The sequence below is a fragment of the Thyridium curvatum genome, assembly GCF_004353045.1.
Source record: "Thyridium curvatum strain D216 chromosome Unknown NODE_5_length_802575_cov_81.998223, whole genome shotgun sequence".
In the NCBI taxonomy this organism is placed as follows: Eukaryota; Fungi; Ascomycota; class Sordariomycetes; order Thyridiales; family Thyridiaceae; genus Thyridium; species Thyridium curvatum.
Genome location: NW_022156760.1, coordinates 463450 through 483024, shown reverse-complemented (window position 1 = coordinate 483024; position 19575 = coordinate 463450). Strand labels below are relative to the sequence as shown.

The window sequence follows — 19575 nt, the reverse complement described above, 5'->3', positions numbered from 1 at the left end:
TATATAGATCTAAAGAAAGTAAAGTATCTTACCTTCTACTATTAATTAACACCTACTAGCTAGAGGAGTATTATCTTACAGCTAGTAAATAAGCTAGTTAAATTATGGCTTTATTAATTAGAAGTAGTTCTTAAATTACTTATTAGAACTAATAAGAAACTTTTAAACTATAATTATAGCTTATTAATAATAGATATCTAGGCTTTCTATATCTTATTAAATAGCTCTAATTCTACTCTATTTAATAATAATATATATATCTATTATAAGAGTAGTTATAAAGCCATTCTAAATAATATTATAAAGCTAGTTGTCTTTAGAAGCTATTACTTAGTAGAGCTTATTACCAGCCTTATACTATAGTTATAATCATAAAAATTTATAAATAGCTTTATTTTTATCATTAGAATCATTCTTTAAATTTACAGCTTTACTATAACTCTATAGCTAACAGGATTTCTAAATAGGTCATATAGACCGTCAGTTACATAAGTTTCCTCTTAGCATTTATCCCCTTTTTAATAATCTAGAAGGCCTCTAGATAAAGGTACATAGAAAATTTGCATAAAATTGTCTTGGCAGGTTACGGGCGAAGTTACGAAATATACAAGGTCAGAGTACTGCCTGAAGGGGGTTGGGCTGGTTACAGGGGGTCGATAAATTGATTTTTTACGGCTTTTTGTGGGCGTAACCCATGGATTTAGGACGGTCGTTTTATATGCATCTGGGCCTAAAGCAGAGTAAAGCGCAGAGTTAGATAGACTGCATTTTAGAAAGCTTGCTCGATCAAAGAGACAGACTGTTGGATGGTAACATTCGGCTCTGCTCGCGGTCCCTACTCGTGCCTAGGCCGGTTGCAATCAAGGAAGCAACCCTGTATGTTGATCGGGGTGTAAAGATACAGCATGTACAGCTGAGAGGACAGACAGGGGTCTTTGTCTACGCGATGCCACTCCGCCCCGTACAAGTGTTCTCCCGGTGAAGCGCGGGGTGAAAGGTGCGCTTGGCAACGCCTCAAAATTGCGGTCTAAACGGCTGCCGAGACCCCGCGTCTCCCTGACAACGGCCTTATCGATAGGCGGGTGTAAACACCCACTTCTCGCATCCCATTGGCAAACCAAAGTACAGAAATCGCAGGGTCAACCAAGTTTGAGCAGTCCGCTTTGCTCTTCGCATCGTTGCAAATCGCGGCTGCATCCGATCTTCTCTTTTTCCAACCTCGTCCATCCCGGCAGCTCTTTTCACCCTTTTGGTTCACTTCTTTGCGAGGGCATTTTTTTCAAGACGTACGTTGACGAGCTGCAATGGTTTGATCATTCCATTCTTCATCTGCTAGGCACTGTATTCCTTACAGCCAGGATCCTCGTCTGCCACATTCCTCGGGTTCTTTTGGGGATCAGCGGACCAAGACAACAACCACCACCACGATTGCTGCAGAGTGCTTCCTGGGCAACCATGGCTGCCATCGATAGCATTGGCAATGCAGACCTGCCGGGTACAGCACCGCCTCCACGGCCTCACCACCAACGAACCAAGTCTTCTGTCCTCAGATCATTCATCCACCGCCGAAACAATTCCGAGGGCTCTGCACTGCCCTCCTCTGTCTCCGTGCCTGCCGCGGTAGTGAACGGCCAACAGGACCTCGGACTCGGCGTGACAGAGTCACCATCAGACATGGGCTTCCGAGGATTTTCGAGACCCGGCCGGGCTCTCGGCGAGCTACAGCAGAACCAGCAGGACCAAACACCCCGGTCGCCAAAGAAGTCAAGCAAGGATGAACAGCAGCACGACGAACGGCCCAGATCACCAAAGAAAGGCGGCTTCCCCACCTTGTCGCTGAAGACGCAGGCCGCAAAGGAAGCGGCCAAACTCGCCAAGGCCAAGGATGCTGCCTTGGGCAAGCCTAAGAAGACAAAGTCGGCGACGAACTTGGCAACCTTCCTGTCTCGGCCTAAATCTCTCAAGAACTTGCACAAGTTGGCCGCTGAGGAGGAGGCCACCAGGGAGTCGAGGGACAAGGAGAACAGGACGCCGCCGAGCTCGATTGGGAACGACAGCTCTGCCCCGACGCCCATCTACGTCCAGTTCTGCAGTGACGCTTCGCCGAGCGAAGGCGCCGCACCGTCGCCCCTTGCAACTAAGGGCTTCGGATTCTCATCTGCCAGTACGCCTTCCGACGGCACCCCGGCTTTGAAGCAGAGACCCAAGTCGTTTCAACCAGCATACCTCTCCAATCACGGTAACAGTGCGACGGGCCAGCTGAAGCAAGAGCAAGATAAAAAGCACAAGAAGACGGGCTTATCCTCGACTTGGGGCCGGAGGGATAAGAACGCCCGCCCTGGTGTCATGACCGCCTTTTCCGGCCCCGGCAAAAGGTCCCAGGATGGCGCTTCGGAGTTAACACCGCCCAAGATCGCACCGGACGAAATCGATACTCACTTGGAGGCCATGCTGGATCGGCGAAACATCCCAGAACACCAGAGATACAAGATGAGAAACCTCAACAACACGATCAAGATGGAATTCATCAGACAAGACTGGGCCGAGAACCAGGCTAAGCAGCTCGATCGGCCCCGCAGTCACGATAGCAACTCTTCTATGGAAGGTGTCACCACCGCCTCGGACCTGGAGAAACCAAAGAAACAATTCCGAGTGAAGGGTCTGACTCTGTCCAAGGGCGGTAGCAAAGGCCCCAGCTCTCCCACGAAAAAGCGGCCCGAAGGTACCCTAGGCCGGCACTTTCGCTCCAAGTCGGCCGAGAGCGTCGTCGCGCCGGAGCGAACGTCGATGGAGACAACTTCCTCCGGCAGTAGCAGTATCTTCTCCAAAGTGAAGCTGCACCAAAGCCCCACGGACTATGTCGCGTATCTTCGGAAGGTCCAGAAGCCGGAGCTGGTTGAGGTGGGGAAGCTGCATAAGCTTCGACTGCTGTTGCGAAATGAGACAGTGACTTGGACTGAGGAGTTCATACGCCAAGGGGGCATGAAGGAAGTAGTCGATCTACTGCATCGTATCATGAAAGTGGAGTGGAGGTATGTTAGGCCTGAACACTGAGCCAGGTACCGTGATGTGTTGCTAACCCCAAGGAATAGAGAGGAACACGAAGATGCTCTCCTTCACGAAAACTTGCTCTGCCTCAAGGCGCTATGCACAACTGCGCTTGCTCTGCAGTATCTCCACTCCATACAGGAAACGCTCTTCCCTGCTCTAATCCACATGATCTTCGACCCGGAGAAGAAAGGCCCCAGCGAGTTCACGACACGGAACATCATCACTTCTGTCCTGTTCACCTATATTCAGAGCGCACCCCCCGAGGCCCGCGTATCGCGAGCACAGACAGTCCTCTGCTACCTCCGGGATCCGGAACCGAAGGAGGAAGAACGCCCCGTGAGTTTCGTCATGGACATGCGGCGTGAGCGTCCCTACCGCGTCTGGAGCAAGGAGATTGTCAGTGTTACGAAGGAGGTCTTCTGGATCTTCCTGCACAATCTCAATGTCATTGCGCTGCCGGCAGACAAGGCGACCAAGGGTGGACAGCCCATCGAGCACTCGGCGGCGTCTCGGAACACCGAGGATCTAGCATACATGGCCCAGAACTTTCCGCAGGAGCGCCCTCCGGTGCCAGCGGCTCCCTATGTCGGCGGTGTCGAATGGGAAGCAACCAACTACCTGGCGTCGCATCTCGACCTCATGAACGCAATTCTGGCGTGCACGCCCACTCGCCATGCGAGGAACTTGCTCCGGGAGCAACTGCGCGTCTCGGGTATAGAGCGCTGCCTGGGCGGCAGTCTCCGTCTCTGCAAGGAGAAGTTCTACGGGGCCGTGCACGATGGCCTCCGGACCTGGGTGGCGGCTGCGCATGAGGACGGATGGGACGTACAGGACGTGCGGTATGGCCCGCCAGCTGAGTCGCGCAGCCCGCCCAAGAAGAACATCGCTCCTGCGCCCAAGTTGGAGATGCCCAAACTGGACTTTGGCCTGTGAGCCTAGAGTGCTCAAGTGTCGACCGGCCCTGTTCTGGGCCTGCGGGTGGATGCATGGACTGATGATCAGTTGCGTCGGCACATGCGGGACCCCCGGCTCTCAGCGGGGTTGGATGGATATCTCGACAAGATATCTTGCTTCTTTGTGACGACCCACGCGTCCTAGCATATACGCACGTACGGAAACGTGCTGGGCCAGTCGACAGAGCAGTGGGGGCGGTGGTGCGTTGATCATCGGGCCTGCTGGAGACGATCTGCCTGTCAGTTGATGTTCTTTGTGTCCCCCCAGACATGATGTTGGATGGGGTTCTTTTTTGTGGGCTGTTGTTCTCGTGGACATACAGTTTCCCACTTGTTGTTGTTGTTGATAATACGGGGAAACGGGCTTTCTTCCATCTTCGGTTTTCCTTCTTTTCTCTTTGGGTCTTTAGGGACGGGCATATCGGATCACCTGGTGTTTCTTTGGGGGACTCTCTCCTTGTTATGTTTGGTTATGACGGCATGCTTAATGAAATGATGAATTTGCATGGAAAAGGCCGAGGTTTGCTCCGGTGACTACGTGCGGTGGTTGTAAGCCGAGCGGGTACTGCCGACGTCAAGGCAGACTGGCTGGCAGCTGCATTTTCGAAGCAGCACTTGTCCGCGTTCCAGGCCTGGTCGAGGGCATCGTAAGGGGAATACATGGAAGATACTTCGCTTCCCTTTGCCCAGGTACACAAGGCTATACATGCTGCGGAGCGCTTGCATGGATCTTGTACTCTCTGGGTTGTCTGGGGCACGTCGGCAATCTTCACTTTTGCACTGGACAGAGGGAGGTCCTTGCATCAGATATGAAGGGGGGGGGCCCGTGGCTAGCTGCGGTGGGTGACTTGACGTGAGGGTGTGTTGTCAGACCAGGTAATATGCCCGCGAGGCCTCACATTCTCCTCGTCTTCTTGCAAATCAGCGTCACGACCGCCGGCCCGGCCCCACTGATGAACGCTGGCTACCTGCAGGACGCGCAGGATATTTGCTTATTATCATGTTGAGAGCAGCCAAAGCTGCCTAGCTGCTCGAGGAAGAAAAAAGTAAAAAAAAAGGACAGCATAGAGACTTCCGGCCGGGTTGATGCCGTCGAGAGTCTTGAGCCGGCGTAATAGACCCGCAACGCCTTTTCTGTGATATATAGCCCAGGGATCAAGGTTCCAAAGTCTCGCAGATGAAGCAGGCGTGTTGATGATGTGTCAATGCCCACAGATGCTGAGGATAGAACAGCATTGGTCCTTTGCCTTCCCACTGTAAGGATGGCGTTACTCTGCACCAACTCCTCTCGCCCAAGTCAAGAACCCGCGGCACTTGGACTCAAGAACCCCCCCCAGTGCCGTCGATTCCAGAAACGTCAAAAAAGGAAGCTCACCCGCTGGGAACCCTGGTGGCTGCGTGATTAGATTTGAGGCACACGTTACAGCACAGTTTATGGAAAGTGACACCATTGTTGACAAATCGATACACTTGGTTGGGACGGACACAATCATTTGCAGGAGGAAAAAGGGCCACTGACAGACACTCTTTCATGTTGAAGGGGTATTTGATGGCTCAACCTCCAAGATAGATCACTCAGAGGTGCTTCCGAATCGACCGATCGAGCACAGTTGAAACCTAGAACTGGGTGGCAATAAGCAGACAACAACGAAACGACGCTTCTGCAAGGGGCGCGTGTTGTGGCTTGTTTCTTCCTTTTCTATTCGGCCACAACTCGCCTCCGGCAGCTGCTCAATGGGCTTCTCTTTTGCTTGCCGATTCCCTTTCTGGTCACCATATCGGCGTTCTCGGGAGGGAGAGAGCCTAGAACCGGCGACGAGCAATTCTCCGCCCGACCCTGGTTCTGTCGGACCCCTTCCAGCGACCGGTGGAGGGAGCTACGGCACGCTGACCGCGGGCTCGACCTGAGAACAGAACCGACATGTTGGTGCGGAGTATTTGCCGCACACAAGTCATCTTTTTTTTTATTCTTCCTTCTTGGGGAGTGCCGGAAGCTCCCTGCTCGGTGGCGTTCCTCTTCTTCACGTTCTCTTGCTGTACGACCCTGCTGTGGTCTGTATGGGGGGACGGGGGTCCCCTGGTCCTGGGCAGAAGCAAAATAAACCATATCCATTGGGGGGGGAAAGACTGCTGACAGGCCGCGGAGGGCATGGCCGAGGCCAACAAATGGTCATGTTCCTGTAAGCTTTACGTGATGTGCCAGCGGTGACCAAAAGAAAGGACCGGGCATACATATGTGTGTGTGACAGAGAGACTGGCGTGGCAATGGCCAGTCCCTATTCCATCTCTCTTTTCCTTGCTTGTCCTCCAGTCTAGCACCCCGGCATGGAGGCAGAGTCAGGGCACTGTGCCTCATGCTCTGGCCGCCGCCGCCACCGTCGCCACCACCGCCGCCGCCCGCCTCCCCCTTGTCGGTTGACAGGTGCTATCGCAGACCGGTACGGGAGGGTTGTGGACGAGGAAGCTGGTGCTTGCTTGCTTGATGCTGGACGACAAGAAGCTTCAGAGTGGGGTGCGAGAGGGTCTTGAGGGTTCCAGATGAAAAGAAGCGAGAGAGCACGCATGTCCCACACGCACACATATTAAAACATCAACAGACAGAAGCCTCCACAAACATATGCCATACCTCTCGGTGTCTGCGCACACTCACCCACTCATATTTTCCAAAGCAGACATTGTGAACCTCTCCCAAAGGGTGTGCCTTGTACTTCAGAGACAGGGAAGAGCAGCCGCAAGAGGCAATGTGTGGTGTGAATACGCGCTGGTGGTGAAGGGTCCTTTTGGACATGATCAATATAGGTACCTACTTGGGACTTGCTACTTGAGGCGGCACGGCCCACGGACACTCAAATCGTCCGTGGACAACATGTCTCCAGACGGGGCTCTTTTCGAACGAGGACCCGTGCTAGTCATGCAGAGTTCCTGCTAGACTGGACGAGATGCTGCAGCCTGGCTGCAGCTAAGATGGCAACGAAGCATGAAAGGCAGCAAGCAGTCAACTCTGGCCCGGGGATGTGCACCAGATGGTACCCTATCCGCATGTGCCGTTGCGGTGATTCCGCCTTCGGTTGCAGCATCTAGAATGGTTCCAGCCAGGTTCCTTGGAACACTCACTCTTGATCAATCGAACCCCTATCTCGTCTCTCGTCCTGGCTGTGGCTCCTGACGGCCATTCCCGCCGTCGCCACCGCTGCCACTCTCGCTGGGGCGAGACCGGCGATCGGAGCTGAAAGAGACAGAACACCTCTAGCCACCGGGCTGGAAAGCCAATGCACTAGAGGCGACGATAGCGTTGCCGGATCTGCTCAGCTGCATTTGCGGACGGCGAGGGGTTCCTTGCCTTCTCTGCCCTCCGGACTGCACGATCGATGAAAGTTAAGGAAGCAAGGTCGCATCCAAAAGGCCTTGGAGTCGGGCACTTGTTTAGGGGACCTTCCTGGCTGTCGCCCGGGAGCCAAGAACGCCCAACGATTGGTCCCAGCGGGCACTCTTCCACCCCCTGTCGCCTGTCCGTTAGGGAGCTGTTCCCTGTCGACCCAACTGTTAGGGCCATTTTCTGGCTCCGCCTCCCGCCCCCCAAGTTCGCGAGTGGCCGCCCGTCCAGGGGGGTTTAGCCCGCAGCTAGCAGCCCAGGCAGTGGTGAAGCCCACTGAAAAGCTCGCGACACAAGGCCGAACCTTGGACGAATCCACCCTTTTAGACGACCGCCGCTTCTTCTCCTGGATGGACCCATCATCCATCGACGGCCTATCAGCCCCTCCAAAAACCCACCTCAATTCATCATCAAATATCCCCGCACATCGCCGGGCGGCCGTGGCCCACGGATGATCAGCGTGCCATTGTCAATGCCAATGTCACTCACTTGTTGCTCTCGCTTCGTTGTCTTTGGCCTGGCCTGGCAGCCCACCCTGCTCCGCATACAACCTCACATGCTCTCTCTCTCTGTCTGTGTGCCTTTTGCCCTCTCTCTCGATCCATTCCTTCACACACATCATATTCGAGGAACAGAGATACGTGACCCTTCGCCAGCTTCCGTTGGATTCGGACCACATCCTTGCCTAGCGGCATTACCGAACCCGGCCAACCGAACCCTCTCTCCTCCTCTCGTTTCTCTCTGACCTAAGAGGTACTCTCTCTACCTCAGCCAGATACTGAGCAGAGATTCGTAGGCTGGCTGGCTGGCTGGCTGGATTGCCCCTCCCAACTGCTTCTACCTACCGCCGACCCAGCTCGCTTACCTCGCACGCCTGGTCCACAGCATCCCGCCACTCACGCCTCGCAGCACAGCACCGGCAGCTTGCAAAGGAGCGATCTCAAAGCTTGGCCTTGCAGCTCTCTTGTCCGGACATACCAATCGCAGGCCACCCTCATCTCCTCTTCAACACCCTTCGACAAACCCACCCCCGTCCATCTCTCCACCTTCCCGGAGCCTAGTACAAGCAGGTAGGGAATCGAACCCTACCACCGCCTACCTACCTACCTGGCCCTCTTGGATACTTACGGACGGATAGACAGGGAGAGGAGTCGACGCATCCCCATCCCCATTCTGCCCAGACGATAATATCACCGGCCCACACTGGCTGCTTCTCACCATTTCCTGCCCGCTGCTCGAACCTTTCGGAACAGCCCTCCTTGAAGCACACTAGTCCAGGGCTTGCCGGGAGGATACCTCGTCGGGCCAACCCCCAAGCACCTAGCTCCTCTGTAGCTCGACGACCTGCTACCCTCTCCCCTACTCGGCACTCTCTGCTGGTGCCTCTTCTGCCGCCGCAAGTACTCACTGACCCGCAGCTGACCACCCTGCCCTCCTCCAAGGGTATTTAAGGATGTCGATAAAGTATGTCTCGTCTTGTTTTGGTTGTTCGCCTTGCTTGCCTCCTTGCCCGCCCTGCTGCTCCCCTGCTGCATCTGCTCGTGCCCGCTCTCCCTCCCCACGAGCTGCCCTCTCTGCTCCCTTTCCAAAGCGGATCAGGCTTCTTCTAGGTTGTGGACCTGCGTACATCAACGAGCCATGTCAACACACTGCGCGCCTCTGTGATGGATTTCTACCCCGACCAGCACGCATATCGCGTGGCCCGGATGGCCGTCATCGAGGATGATGCTAACGAAAACGATAGCTGGGTGATGTTATCCCGTGAGGGTGAGATCGTCAAACTCCCTCATGAGAAGATATTCTACAAGGTCCGGTCTCGCATCGGCTTGGAGTTGGCCACCCCAAAGGTCTTTAGGGATGCTCCTCCATTTTCCGCAAAGAGCGATAGTGGATTAGTCTACATCACCAACTCCAGAGTGAGTCTCACCGGGCTGTTTTACCTTCTTCTGGTGGGTATCTTTCATGGACTAAACTCGGGAACAGTTCATATACCTGCCAGCAAGACCCACAGATGCTTTCAAGTCATTCTCTGCTCCGATCCTGAACTTCGAGGACACGCATGTAACCTCGACGTTCTTCGGGCCCTGGACCTGGAATGGCATTGTAAAGCCTGTATCACGCGGCGGAATTCCGCCCGAGATTCCCAGGCTCGAGATCAAGTTGACATTCAGAGAGGGAGGCCATGACGCATTTCAGACCAAGTTTGAGACCATGAAGGAGCGCCTTCAACACGCACGAGATTTACAACAAGAGACGGGCCAGCAAATAACCACAGATGAGCCTCTGCCCCAATATGAACCTCGCGGAGGTGGCGGCGCTCCGCCACAGGGGGCAACATCGCCGCAGACGACACAAGCAGGCCCTGGCCCTGGCGCTGGCGCTGGTCCTTCGGGTTCTAGCCAGAGCCAAGGGCGATCGAACCAACCCCAACCCGATGAGCCACCACCAGACTACGAGGAGGCCCAGGCCCAGGCCATTGACATGCGGCTTGAAGATCATGTGCGGGAGGAGGCAGATCGGGAGTAACGCAGCTGCAAAGGCCCGGGTCGACCTTCTGATTTCTAGTTACGACACTCTTATGAATCATGATACCCAGAAACCACCTCATTTTTATGTGGTTTCAATCTTGTAAATACGTCCGTCTACGGCATAACTAGCTTTGGCGACACTTTCGCAAAGAGGGCGGTTATTTTGCGCTCATGATTTTCCTATGAATCTCACCTTGCCGTATGAAATGCTTGGGCATCTGCGGAAGATTGGCACTGAGCCGCGGGCCTTGTATTGAATGTTTTGGGACGTGTTTACAAAGAGTTTTGCGCTTCCCGGCACGCCTGCGATTTGAGGTTTCGTCTCGTCTCGTCTCGTCTCGTCTCGTAGGCCCGGTCGCCCTCGGGACATCGGATGCGTGCGCCATCACGTGACCGCAACCCGGTCGCTGCCCAGGATGGGACGGACCAATCAAAATGGCTCAATTCGAGTTACCGATCTGTTTTCGCTAAGGTACGTGATTTTCCCCGAGCTTCCCAAAACCTGCCCTGCGGTTTTATCACCAAATCCATCAGCCCACCCCGAGTTAAGAGCCTTGCCATTGGAGCCGCGCCGACACACACCGGTTGATCGCAATGGGTATCTGGGACACTTTTGCAGAGCTTGTCGAGGCGGCAACGCCTTGGAGCGTCGCCGAGGCCGAGGCACCGGCTCAGGAGGAGGAGCCTCAGGTGAGAGCTGCCCCTGCGTACACCTTCTACGAACAGCTGGGAGGGCGATATCCCACTGCCTCTGTCTGCAGTTGCTCAGCAGCCGGCATGACCGCATCGAGAGATCTCGACTCCTTTTCCCTGGTGGTCTACGATTGGAGACGTGGGCTGACATGGAAGCAAATAGGCCGAGACCGAGACCAAGGACGAGGAGGAGCCCGCCGAGGAGCCCGCCGAGGAGGAGGAGGAGGAGGAAGAGGAGGAGGATGATGAGGAGGAGATTGTCGACCCCAAGGAGACTCTTGAAGAAGGTACGGTCACCAATTCCTTCAAATCCATCGGCACAACCCGATACCGCCCGAAGGCCTACGATTGGCATTCGCTACACATATACGAAAGATGTTGTGAATTACTGTTTGCGTCGGACGGAACAATACTGACACCATCGGTTCTACAGAGTGCAGAAACTCCAAGACTTGCGCCCCGGCCAAGCACCACTTCGACGAGTGCGTCGAGCGTGTCCAGGGCGCCGGCGAGGGCGAGAGCAGCGAGGACTGTGTCGAGGAGTGTATGTTCTTCCCTTTACTTGACCCTTGGGTACTCTTTGCCTGGCGTCTTTCTCGGAAAGACCCTTGGCTCCAGAGCGAGCTATATTGCCAAAGATCCGGCAACTTTTGTTTGTGAACTGGGACTAATCCGTCATCTTGGTTTCAGTCTTCCACCTCGCCCACTGCGCCACTCAGTGTGCCGCCGGCAGGCTGTGGTCGCAGCTCAAGTAAGCTCACCCTCTGAGCTCGAGGTATCGTCAGTGCATGCGACGCCACAGCGCGTGATCCGATCAGCGGCTTGTGATTTTCATGGGACGCCTATCCGCCGCTGAGGTTGGCATGACCGACCAATGAGAGACGAGTACCGACGAAGTTTTGGAAAAGTTGGCGCCGCCTATGAGGAGTGTCACCTGTACAAATGGTTGCTTGTGTGCAACAGAACCGAGAGAGTGGGAGTGGGTGGGACTGCCTGACAATGGATGGCAGTCTCCTGTGTTCCCGTGTAGCATAATCTCAAATCATTAGATCTGATTTTGACATTTTCCGATTAGCACTGGACGCTCTCTTTCAGCTATATGGTGACCATGTCTTTGATGGATCGTGCCTCATTGGAGCGTCGAGGATGGCTTGGGCAGAAATGGCCCCAGCTTGGTGAGCCGATATTACGCAAGAAAGTAGCCCTTTTTGGGACAAGATATGGGGGTTTGGAGAACGCTTGAAATGCCTCGAACCCCGACTTGCTACCTTAGTTATCGGCGGGAGGGCCTGTGAGAGGGGAACGGACGCGAAACGGTTCAATTATCACATGGTTGCTCGGCAAAGAACATCTCTGTTGAAGTGCGGGGAAGCCAAAACGACCATGTAACCACACAGGCGCTGGTGAGCTGTGGCCCGGCTGCAGCTTTTGAGGCATGTCACTAGTAGAGTTGCTCTCCATGATAAGTACGATGTAGAGCGCCTGGGCCGAGGGATTTTATTGTTGGGGTTTGAGGTTGTTTGTCCCTCGCAGCATTGCAGGAAGTGTAGGAGGTGAGTTTGTGAAGCCTACGAGGTAAAGTTGCTGTCTCGGAGCGGAGAGGTGGGCCATGAATTGAGAAGCAGTGTTCAATGTCTACGAAGTCTATAGAGGCAAGCAACTGATCTCAGATAATCAAAATGCTGAATCAAGGCATCGGCATGGTCCAACGTCGTCGTGTAAGAGTGTCTTTGCGTAGGAACTTGAACCCGAGGGCGTTGGTTGTGCGGGAGCCAACAGCCGTGATAAAAGCCCGCTCTATGGTCCCAAAGGGGCAACAGACACCGAGACCAGGTGGCGCATGTGGACTCGGTTCTCCAGGAAAGCCATGGATTGAGTTCAAGGTTGCTCGTTTGACTCGCTGGCTCGCTTCTCCGCATCCCGCGCGCGCCCGTTCTCGCCCTCATTTATCTTGTGCCCGCCCTAACGGCCTTCCTACTTGTAGATAGATAGATTGACGATGGTCCCCCCGGTTTCGCGATGTTATCTTGGAGAACGGTTGTGCGACTCTCGTTCTCTGCATACCTACCTACCTACCTACCATATAAGACGTGGGCGAGGTTGATATAGACTTCTCAGCTCACTTGGCATGAATGCATTGACAGCACTGCTTATTCTTAGTTTCAACCCCCTTCCGCACAGCAAGGACTAGCGCTCCATTGTAAACGTGGGAAGTGACAGGACGCCCGCGGGAATACCCAGTTTTTAACGGGCAGGCGACAACCCCCTTTGGCCCGCCTCGCTCTTCTTTTCGCAAACCGGGAAAATCAAGCCGGAGAGAGAGAGAGAGGACCTGGTTTATCGACGACGTGAAACTCGAGCTCCTGCCCCGGCTCGGGTTTCTTTCTTATACCCTCACCTCGCCCGACAACGACTTCCCCGGGAGCCTGTGTTACTTGGCACAAAAGGGAGAACATGAGCGGTCCCGTAGCGCCGGCGCAACAACCACCACCACCACCACCACCACCACATACCGCGACAGAGACGATAGAACCGAATCACACCACCACCACCACCACCCGCAACGACAGAGCCAGCCGCGACTCGGGCATCGACAACAGCGAGCTCACCCCGGCGACGACGGCCGGCACCCCGTCGCGCGACATGGGGTCCTCCAACAGCCGGGACTGGAAGGAGCTCAAGGACGAGGCCGCGGAGCCCGCCGCCGCCGACCGCCCCTCCTCGCGCGACACCGCGCAGGGCCGGCGAGGCGGTGGTCAGGAAGGGGGCGCCGGCGCCGACGGGGACGCGATCGAGCTGGCCGACCGCTCGCACCGGCAGTGGCCCTTCTTCGGCCACAGCAAGGGCCGCGGGGGCGGCCGCGGCGCGACGTCCAACGTCAACGTCACGGCCGTGGCGGCGGACGGCAGCTCGGCCGTCTTCTACAAGGTGTACAAGAGGCGGTGGTTCGGGCTGATTCAGCTGACGCTGCTGAACGTCATTGTCAGCTGGGATGTGAGTTGATCTTTTTTTGAGACTTTGCTTGGGTTGGCTGTGTCGGTATATGTTTGATGAACCTCCGTCCTTGCTTTTTTTACCTTTGCGCTTTGCGTTTGGAGGCCGCGTCCTGTGAGGTGGACGGTCGTGGCATGGGTTTGGTGATGCTGTGATTCCCGCCACATACCTCGAGTGTCTGTGTGCGCGCGATAGGGTGGGTGGTGTTTGAAGATTCATGTTGTGATTTTGTGCAGTATCTGTCAGCCAAGTAGCTGAGCTCCGTGTCGTCTCCTATTCCTTCTCCCCGCCCTCGAGGCTCTGTCGAAACGCATAGCTGACATGGTCTTTTTCCCTGCACCCGTTAGTGGCTCACCTTCTCGCCCGTCTCCTCCCAGTCGGCCGAATTCTTCAACACGACCGAGACCAACATCAACTGGCTCAGCACGGCCTTCCTCTTCTCCTTCGTCTTCATCACGCCGGCGGTCATCTACGTGCTGCACGAGGGGCCCAAGATCTCCATCATCACCGCCTCGGTCCTCGTCCTCGCGGGCAACTGGATCCGCTACGGCGGCGTGCGCTCGTCGGGCAGCGGCAACTTTGGCGTCGTCATGTTTGGCCAGATCCTGACGGGCCTGGCGCAGCCCTTCGTACTAAGCGCGCCCACGCGCTACTCGGACCTGTGGTTCACCAACCGCGGCCGCGTGGCCGCCACGGCGCTGACCAGCCTGGCGAACCCCTTTGGCGCCGCCCTCGGCCAGCTGATCGTGCCCATGTGGGTTTCGACGCCCAAGGACATCCCCAACATGGTCCTCTATGTGTCCATCATAGTAAGTGGTCCCGTCCCGTCCCGTCCTTGATACACGTTGCACATAATGTTGCACGTTAATATCTACTCGCCTTGGGGTGATACATAAACGTGAGGGCATAACTTGCACGAGCGAGCCCTGCTAACATTCCGTCACCTCCCCCCCCCCCCGTGTCCAGTCCTCAGTCTGCTCCATCCCCTCCTTCTTCGTGCCCAAGGAGCCGCCGACCCCGGTGGCCCCGTCCTCGGAGACGCCCAAGACCAGCCTGCGCGAGTCGGTGCGCATCCTGTCGACGTCGCTCGAGTTCTGGCTCATCTTCGTCCCCTTCTCCGTCTACGTCGGCTTCTTCAACTCGGTCTCGAGCCTGCTCAACCAGATCATGGGGCCCTACGGCTACTCGGACGACGAGGCCGGCATCGGCGGCGCCATGCTCATCGTCGTCGGCCTCGTCTCGTCGGCCATCACCTCGCCCATCCTCGACCGCACCAAGGGCTTCCTCGTCGCCATCAAGGTCGCCGTGCCCGTCATCGCCCTCTCCCTGCTCGCCTTTGTGTGGATGCCCGAGACCAAGGCCTCGGGCGGGCTCGCGGGGCCCTACGTCGTGCTCGCCGCCCTCGGCGCCTCGGCCTTCTCCCTCGTGCCCGTCGCCGTCGAGATGCTCGTCGAGGTCACGCACCCCATCAGCCCCGAGGTCACGTCGACGCTCGGCTGGGGCGGCGGCCAGCTGCTGGGCGGCTGCTTCATCCTCATCTCGGACGCGCTCAAGGACGGCGGGCCCGCCGCGAGCCCGCCGGGCAACATGAAGCGGGCGCTCGTCTTCACGGCCGCCGTGGCGCTGGCCGTCGTGCCCCTGCCGCTGTGCCTCGGCCTGTTTGGCCGGCGCGAGCACGTCCGGCTCAGGCGGGTCCGGTCCGACGAGATGATGCGGCGGCACCGCGGGGCGGTGGCCGGCGACGAGGCGTCGTGAGAAACTATATGATTTGGGGGGGGGGAATGTGAACATTTGTCTATGATTTGATAGGGGGGGGGGGGGGGGGGGGCCCGTTCGTTTGGGATCGATCTGTAGAGATGAGAGATATCCTTGGTTTCCTGGAATGGGAGAGAGAGAAAAAAAACTCGCAAGGATGTGAATGAGCAGGATAGCATTTGTGACGAAAGCGATTGATTCGTGTTGATGTTTTGGGAAATATCTCGGCGTGTGTGTGCGTCTGTCTGCATGGCGCGACAGATGAAGTTATGGTACAGGTCATACATTATTACATAGCATTCTCGAGTCGTCTATATATATACCCCCCTTGAGATTAATTCTGTCGTACTTGAATCCCTTGTATAGGTAGGTCCAAAGGAGGTGTGAGAAATTCATATCTGAGCGTAAAGCGCATGCATATTACCACCACAACGGGCCCACACACATCTCTGGGCCCCTCAAGAGCCCTCGCGATGCGCGCCGAGCCGCTCCTCCCAGTCGCCGCGCAGGCGCTCCATCTCCCTCCAGCACTGCGCGCCGAGCGCCTCAAACTCCTCGAGCCTCTCCCGCGTCGTGTCGGCCGCGCCGCTCTTGCGCCCGACCCGCTTCCTCATCAGGCCCGTCTCCTCCTCCTCCTCCTCCTCCCCGTCGTCGCGCTCGAGCGCCCCCTCGGCGACGACGGCGCCTTCCCACCCCCACCCTTCGACCTCGGACTTCTTGACCAGGCTCGCCCCCGCCCAGCGCGACGCCCCGGACCCCCACTTGGCCCTCTCGGCGCGCACGGCGTCGAGGAAGGGCTGCGGCTGCAGGGCGAGCCAGACGGGGGCCGCGGCGCCCGTGTAGGCGCGCACCGTGTGCCAGGGGGAGCCGAGCCAGCGGGCGATGTACATGGCCAGCTTGTAGGCGTAGAAGAGGAAGACGTTGAGCGGGAACATGGTGGTGACGACGACGCCCGGGTGGGCGAGGTAGTGGCGCGGCGGCACGGCGATCTCGATCTTCTCGTTCTTGTCCTTGTTCTTGTTCTTGTTGCCAGAGTCGGAGTCGGAGCAGCGGAAGTAAGGGGCCGAGTAAGGGCGGACGCCGGGGAGGTCCGCGGTCAGGGCGAGCACGTCGGTGAGGCGCTTGGTGCTCTCGTAGGCGGCGATGGTGCGCAGGCCCTGGAAGTCGTCGAGGGAGTGGTTGTCCCAGGAGAAGGCCTCGACGCTGCTCTCCCAGATGATGCGACCGGGAGGCAGCTTGCTGTCTGCGGTGCGGCCCAGCAGAGGCAGGAGCTCGTGGCCGAAGATGTAGTGGCCAAAGACGTTGGCGCAAAAGACCTCGCCCATGAGGCGGTCGCTGGACTTGGCCTTGGCTAGGGTGGTCGGCTTGCCGTCGAGAGGGTCCACGAGCAGGCCGCCGGTGGAGTCCTTGAAGGTAGGGTACGTGAAGGACTGGATGAGGCCGGTGGTGAGGATGCACTTGAAGACCAGGAGCCAGTTGAGGCCGGTCCAGCCTCCCATGCCGGCGTTGAAGATGGCCGAGTCAAGCCGTGGTATCCGTACGCTGTCGAGGGGCTCGAACGCAGGGTCGTCGCTGGGGCTGCTCAGGGCTCCGTTGATGAGCTGGTCGGCAGCCTTGTACACAGAGGGTAGGGTGCAGAGGTCGAGCTGGATGCTGAGGATGTGGATGCGCCGCAGCGCATCGGCGGGCCGGTACGAGGGGCCTATCCTTGACCTGAGGACCGTGGATGACTCGACTGTCCTCTTTGCATGTTTCCTGAGTGAATAGACCGTCTCTTGTGATTTCCTGGAGCTTCGAGTCGTGATTATGAGGATCAGGTGGGAGGAGGCGGAGCGCTGGGCGAGGAAATCATCGATCAGGCGCTGGCCGATGCCGAGACCTACACCACTGCAAAGACAACGATTAGCCATTGAAGGGGCATGTGAAGGCGGAAACACAAACCTATTGGCCCCGGTGACCAAGACGAACCATTGGTCCTCGGGAGGAGCTTTGTCCCAAGGCGCCGCCATTGACTGCGCTTCTGGAAGGGCGCAATTTAGAATTTAGGGAGCCAGAGAGTGGCGAGGGGAGAGGCAATCTCGGAAGGACTCAAGAGAGCCACAGTCTGCTATGCCGAGCAAGACACAGAGCAACCCAAGAATGGATAGCCAGATCTTGCAGTTCAATACTGATTTCCAATGGCCACAAGAGAGTGCGTGGGCCGAGCGAAGCAGGGCGTGAAAGACGGTGAAGGTTGGGGATGGACGCATGTGGTGTTCCTGAAATTCTCTAGGCGCGGGAGATGCCGTGCGCCAGGTCCTACCGAGTCCATTTCACAGGGTGGGGCATGCCAATCAAATCATAGCGGCCATTGGGAGGGAGTGATGCGTCACATGAGACATCGAGGACGTCACAATGTTTGATTCCTCTTCTGGAGAGGCCGAGCCCTGTTGGAACGGCGCTGGGTTGGGTGAGGATGAGTCTGCTTTGGGCATGCTGAATCCATGGACAAGTTGAGAACTCAATGCCATGAACCTTCAAAAAGCTGTGTTGACAGTTGACCCTTTTTTTGGTGGGGAGCTTACAGAGTACTGGCTTAGGTACCTTCAACTAACTAAAGTAAGCTTTCTCTCTCTAGCGCACGTCATCCAGGAACAGGAACGCCCTTCGTTTCTTTCATGTGAAGACGGATGGATGGGTGGACTGCCTGAAGCACTCGACTTGGCATCTACACTTTCATCACTTTTGCCCCCCTCCCCTCGGGAAAGACAGAAACCCAAAACCATAAGAGATCCACCACTCTATATAGAACATGCATGGCAGGAAAAGTCGTCATCCTCACCGGCGCACCTGAGAGCGCCTCTCTCGACTGGGCCTCGCCGGACCTGCTCTCCACCTTCACCGGCCCCATCGCCGAGTTCGCCGGCCTACTAGCTCCGGCCCCTACCCCTACCCCGGACCCCAGCTTCCGCCACGCCGTCTGGCGCTCCATCCCGCTGGAGAGGACCCGCGTGCCCACCGGCTTCTCCCAGCAGCACGACTTTGCCTCCGTCGGCCGCTTCCCCACCTGCAACAACTTCTTCTTCACCCCGGCTGCTGCCTCCTCCGAGACCACGGCGTCTGCCGTCTCCGTCTCGGCTACCGGCGCCTCCCACGAGCCCGCCGACAAGGCCCCCGGCGGCAGCGCCGACGCCGTACTCTCCCAGTTCTACGAGCACTCCCTCGCCGCCCACGACGACATCCCCTCGTCCCAGCTCGGCCTGAGCTCCGAGGAGAGCACCACCTCCTTCATCAGCGCCTCCACCTCCACCTCCTTCCGCAGCACCGCCAGCATCGACGCCAGCAGCACCTCCGCCCCAGTCAGGGAGCCCCTGGCCCCCCACCGCGGCGGCGGCGGCCAGCAGCACCTCAGCGACCTCGAGGACATCCCCTCGGCAGGCTACCTCGACAGCATCAGCCCGCAGACCGTGACGGCCAACCTCATCGTGGGCGTCATCTCCATCGCCTCGCCGCGCGCCGTCCGCACCCGCTGGGGCTCCGCCCGGTCCCTGGTCGAGGTCCTCGTCGGCGACGAGACCCGCTCCGGCTTCGCCGTCACCTTCTGGCTGGCCGCCTCCTCCTCGTCGGCGGGCGTCGGCGGCGAGACGAGCGCCCTGGCCGGCCTGCGCGCGCAGGACGTCGTCCTGATGCACAACGTGGCCCTGCACGTCTTCCGGGGCAAGGTCTACGGCAGCAGCCTGCGCAAGGGTCTGACCAAGGTGCACCTGCTGTACCGGACGAGGCTCGACGACGACGACGACGTGGGAGGGCACTACAGCTCGGCCGATCTGGCCTCTGCAAGGAGGGGCCGCGCCAAGATCCACCCCCAGCTGCAAAAGACCGCGAAAGTGAGGGACTGGGTTCTCAAATTCGTTGGCCAGGGAGACCATCCTGCTACAAAGAAGCGCAAGCACGGCACGAGAGCGTGGGATATGCCGCCGCCTCATGATACACAGTAATAGTTGCTAGTCACACTCTCTTCTGATATTAAGGTCTGATTGGGAGTTTATTTGCTAGTCACCTCCTTGGCTATGGATGATAACGCCATACGCCATAGTATCTTGTCACTTAGGGAATATGCAACAATATTCGTCCCAAAAAAAAAAAGAAAGAAAGAAAGAAAACCCTCCTGTCTCGTGATGGCCCTTCTCTTCTCAGTATTGCTACCCTCTCTATTCCTCGGTAATGCTGCCTTCTCCACTACGGGCTC

The 19575-nt window shown here is 57.1% G+C and overlaps 6 protein-coding genes across 6 annotated transcripts; 5 read left to right on the top strand and 1 right to left on the bottom strand.

Annotated features, from left to right (window-relative positions):
- Positions 1-1455: 1455 nt before the first annotated feature.
- Positions 1456-3984, top strand: E0L32_001370 (uncharacterized protein; the record flags this gene model as incomplete). The annotated part of the gene is made up of 2 exons (XM_031135441.1): positions 1456-3032; positions 3093-3984. 2 exons carry the CDS (start codon positions 1456-1458, stop codon positions 3982-3984), a joined length of 2469 nt encoding a protein of 822 aa, XP_030991884.1.
- Positions 3985-9041: 5057 nt separating this feature from the next.
- E0L32_001369 (uncharacterized protein) lies at positions 9042-9903 on the top strand (the record flags this gene model as incomplete). Its single annotated transcript, XM_031135440.1, has 2 exons — positions 9042-9293; positions 9361-9903. 2 exons carry the CDS (start codon positions 9042-9044, stop codon positions 9901-9903), a joined length of 795 nt encoding a protein of 264 aa, XP_030991883.1.
- Positions 9904-10499: 596 nt separating this feature from the next.
- On the top strand, positions 10500-11353 carry E0L32_001368 (uncharacterized protein; the record flags this gene model as incomplete). The annotated part of the gene is made up of 4 exons (XM_031135439.1): positions 10500-10595; positions 10762-10885; positions 11032-11142; positions 11289-11353. 4 exons carry the CDS (start codon positions 10500-10502, stop codon positions 11351-11353), a joined length of 396 nt encoding a protein of 131 aa, XP_030991882.1.
- A 1699-nt stretch (positions 11354-13052) lies between these two features.
- E0L32_001367 (uncharacterized protein) lies at positions 13053-15347 on the top strand (the record flags this gene model as incomplete). Its single annotated transcript, XM_031135438.1, has 3 exons — positions 13053-13592; positions 13940-14401; positions 14559-15347. The coding sequence occupies 3 exons, from the start codon at positions 13053-13055 to the stop codon at positions 15345-15347; spliced, it is 1791 nt and encodes a 596-aa protein (XP_030991881.1).
- Positions 15348-15805: 458 nt separating this feature from the next.
- Positions 15806-17356, bottom strand: E0L32_001366 (uncharacterized protein; the record flags this gene model as incomplete). The annotated part of the gene is made up of 2 exons (XM_031135437.1): positions 15806-17234; positions 17289-17356. 2 exons carry the CDS (start codon positions 17354-17356, stop codon positions 15806-15808), a joined length of 1497 nt encoding a protein of 498 aa, XP_030991880.1.
- Positions 17357-18142: 786 nt separating this feature from the next.
- Positions 18143-19324, top strand: E0L32_001365 (uncharacterized protein; the record flags this gene model as incomplete). Its single annotated transcript, XM_031135436.1, has 1 exon — positions 18143-19324. The coding sequence occupies one exon, from the start codon at positions 18143-18145 to the stop codon at positions 19322-19324; it is 1182 nt and encodes a 393-aa protein (XP_030991879.1).
- Between the last annotated feature and the right edge of the window lie 251 nt (positions 19325-19575).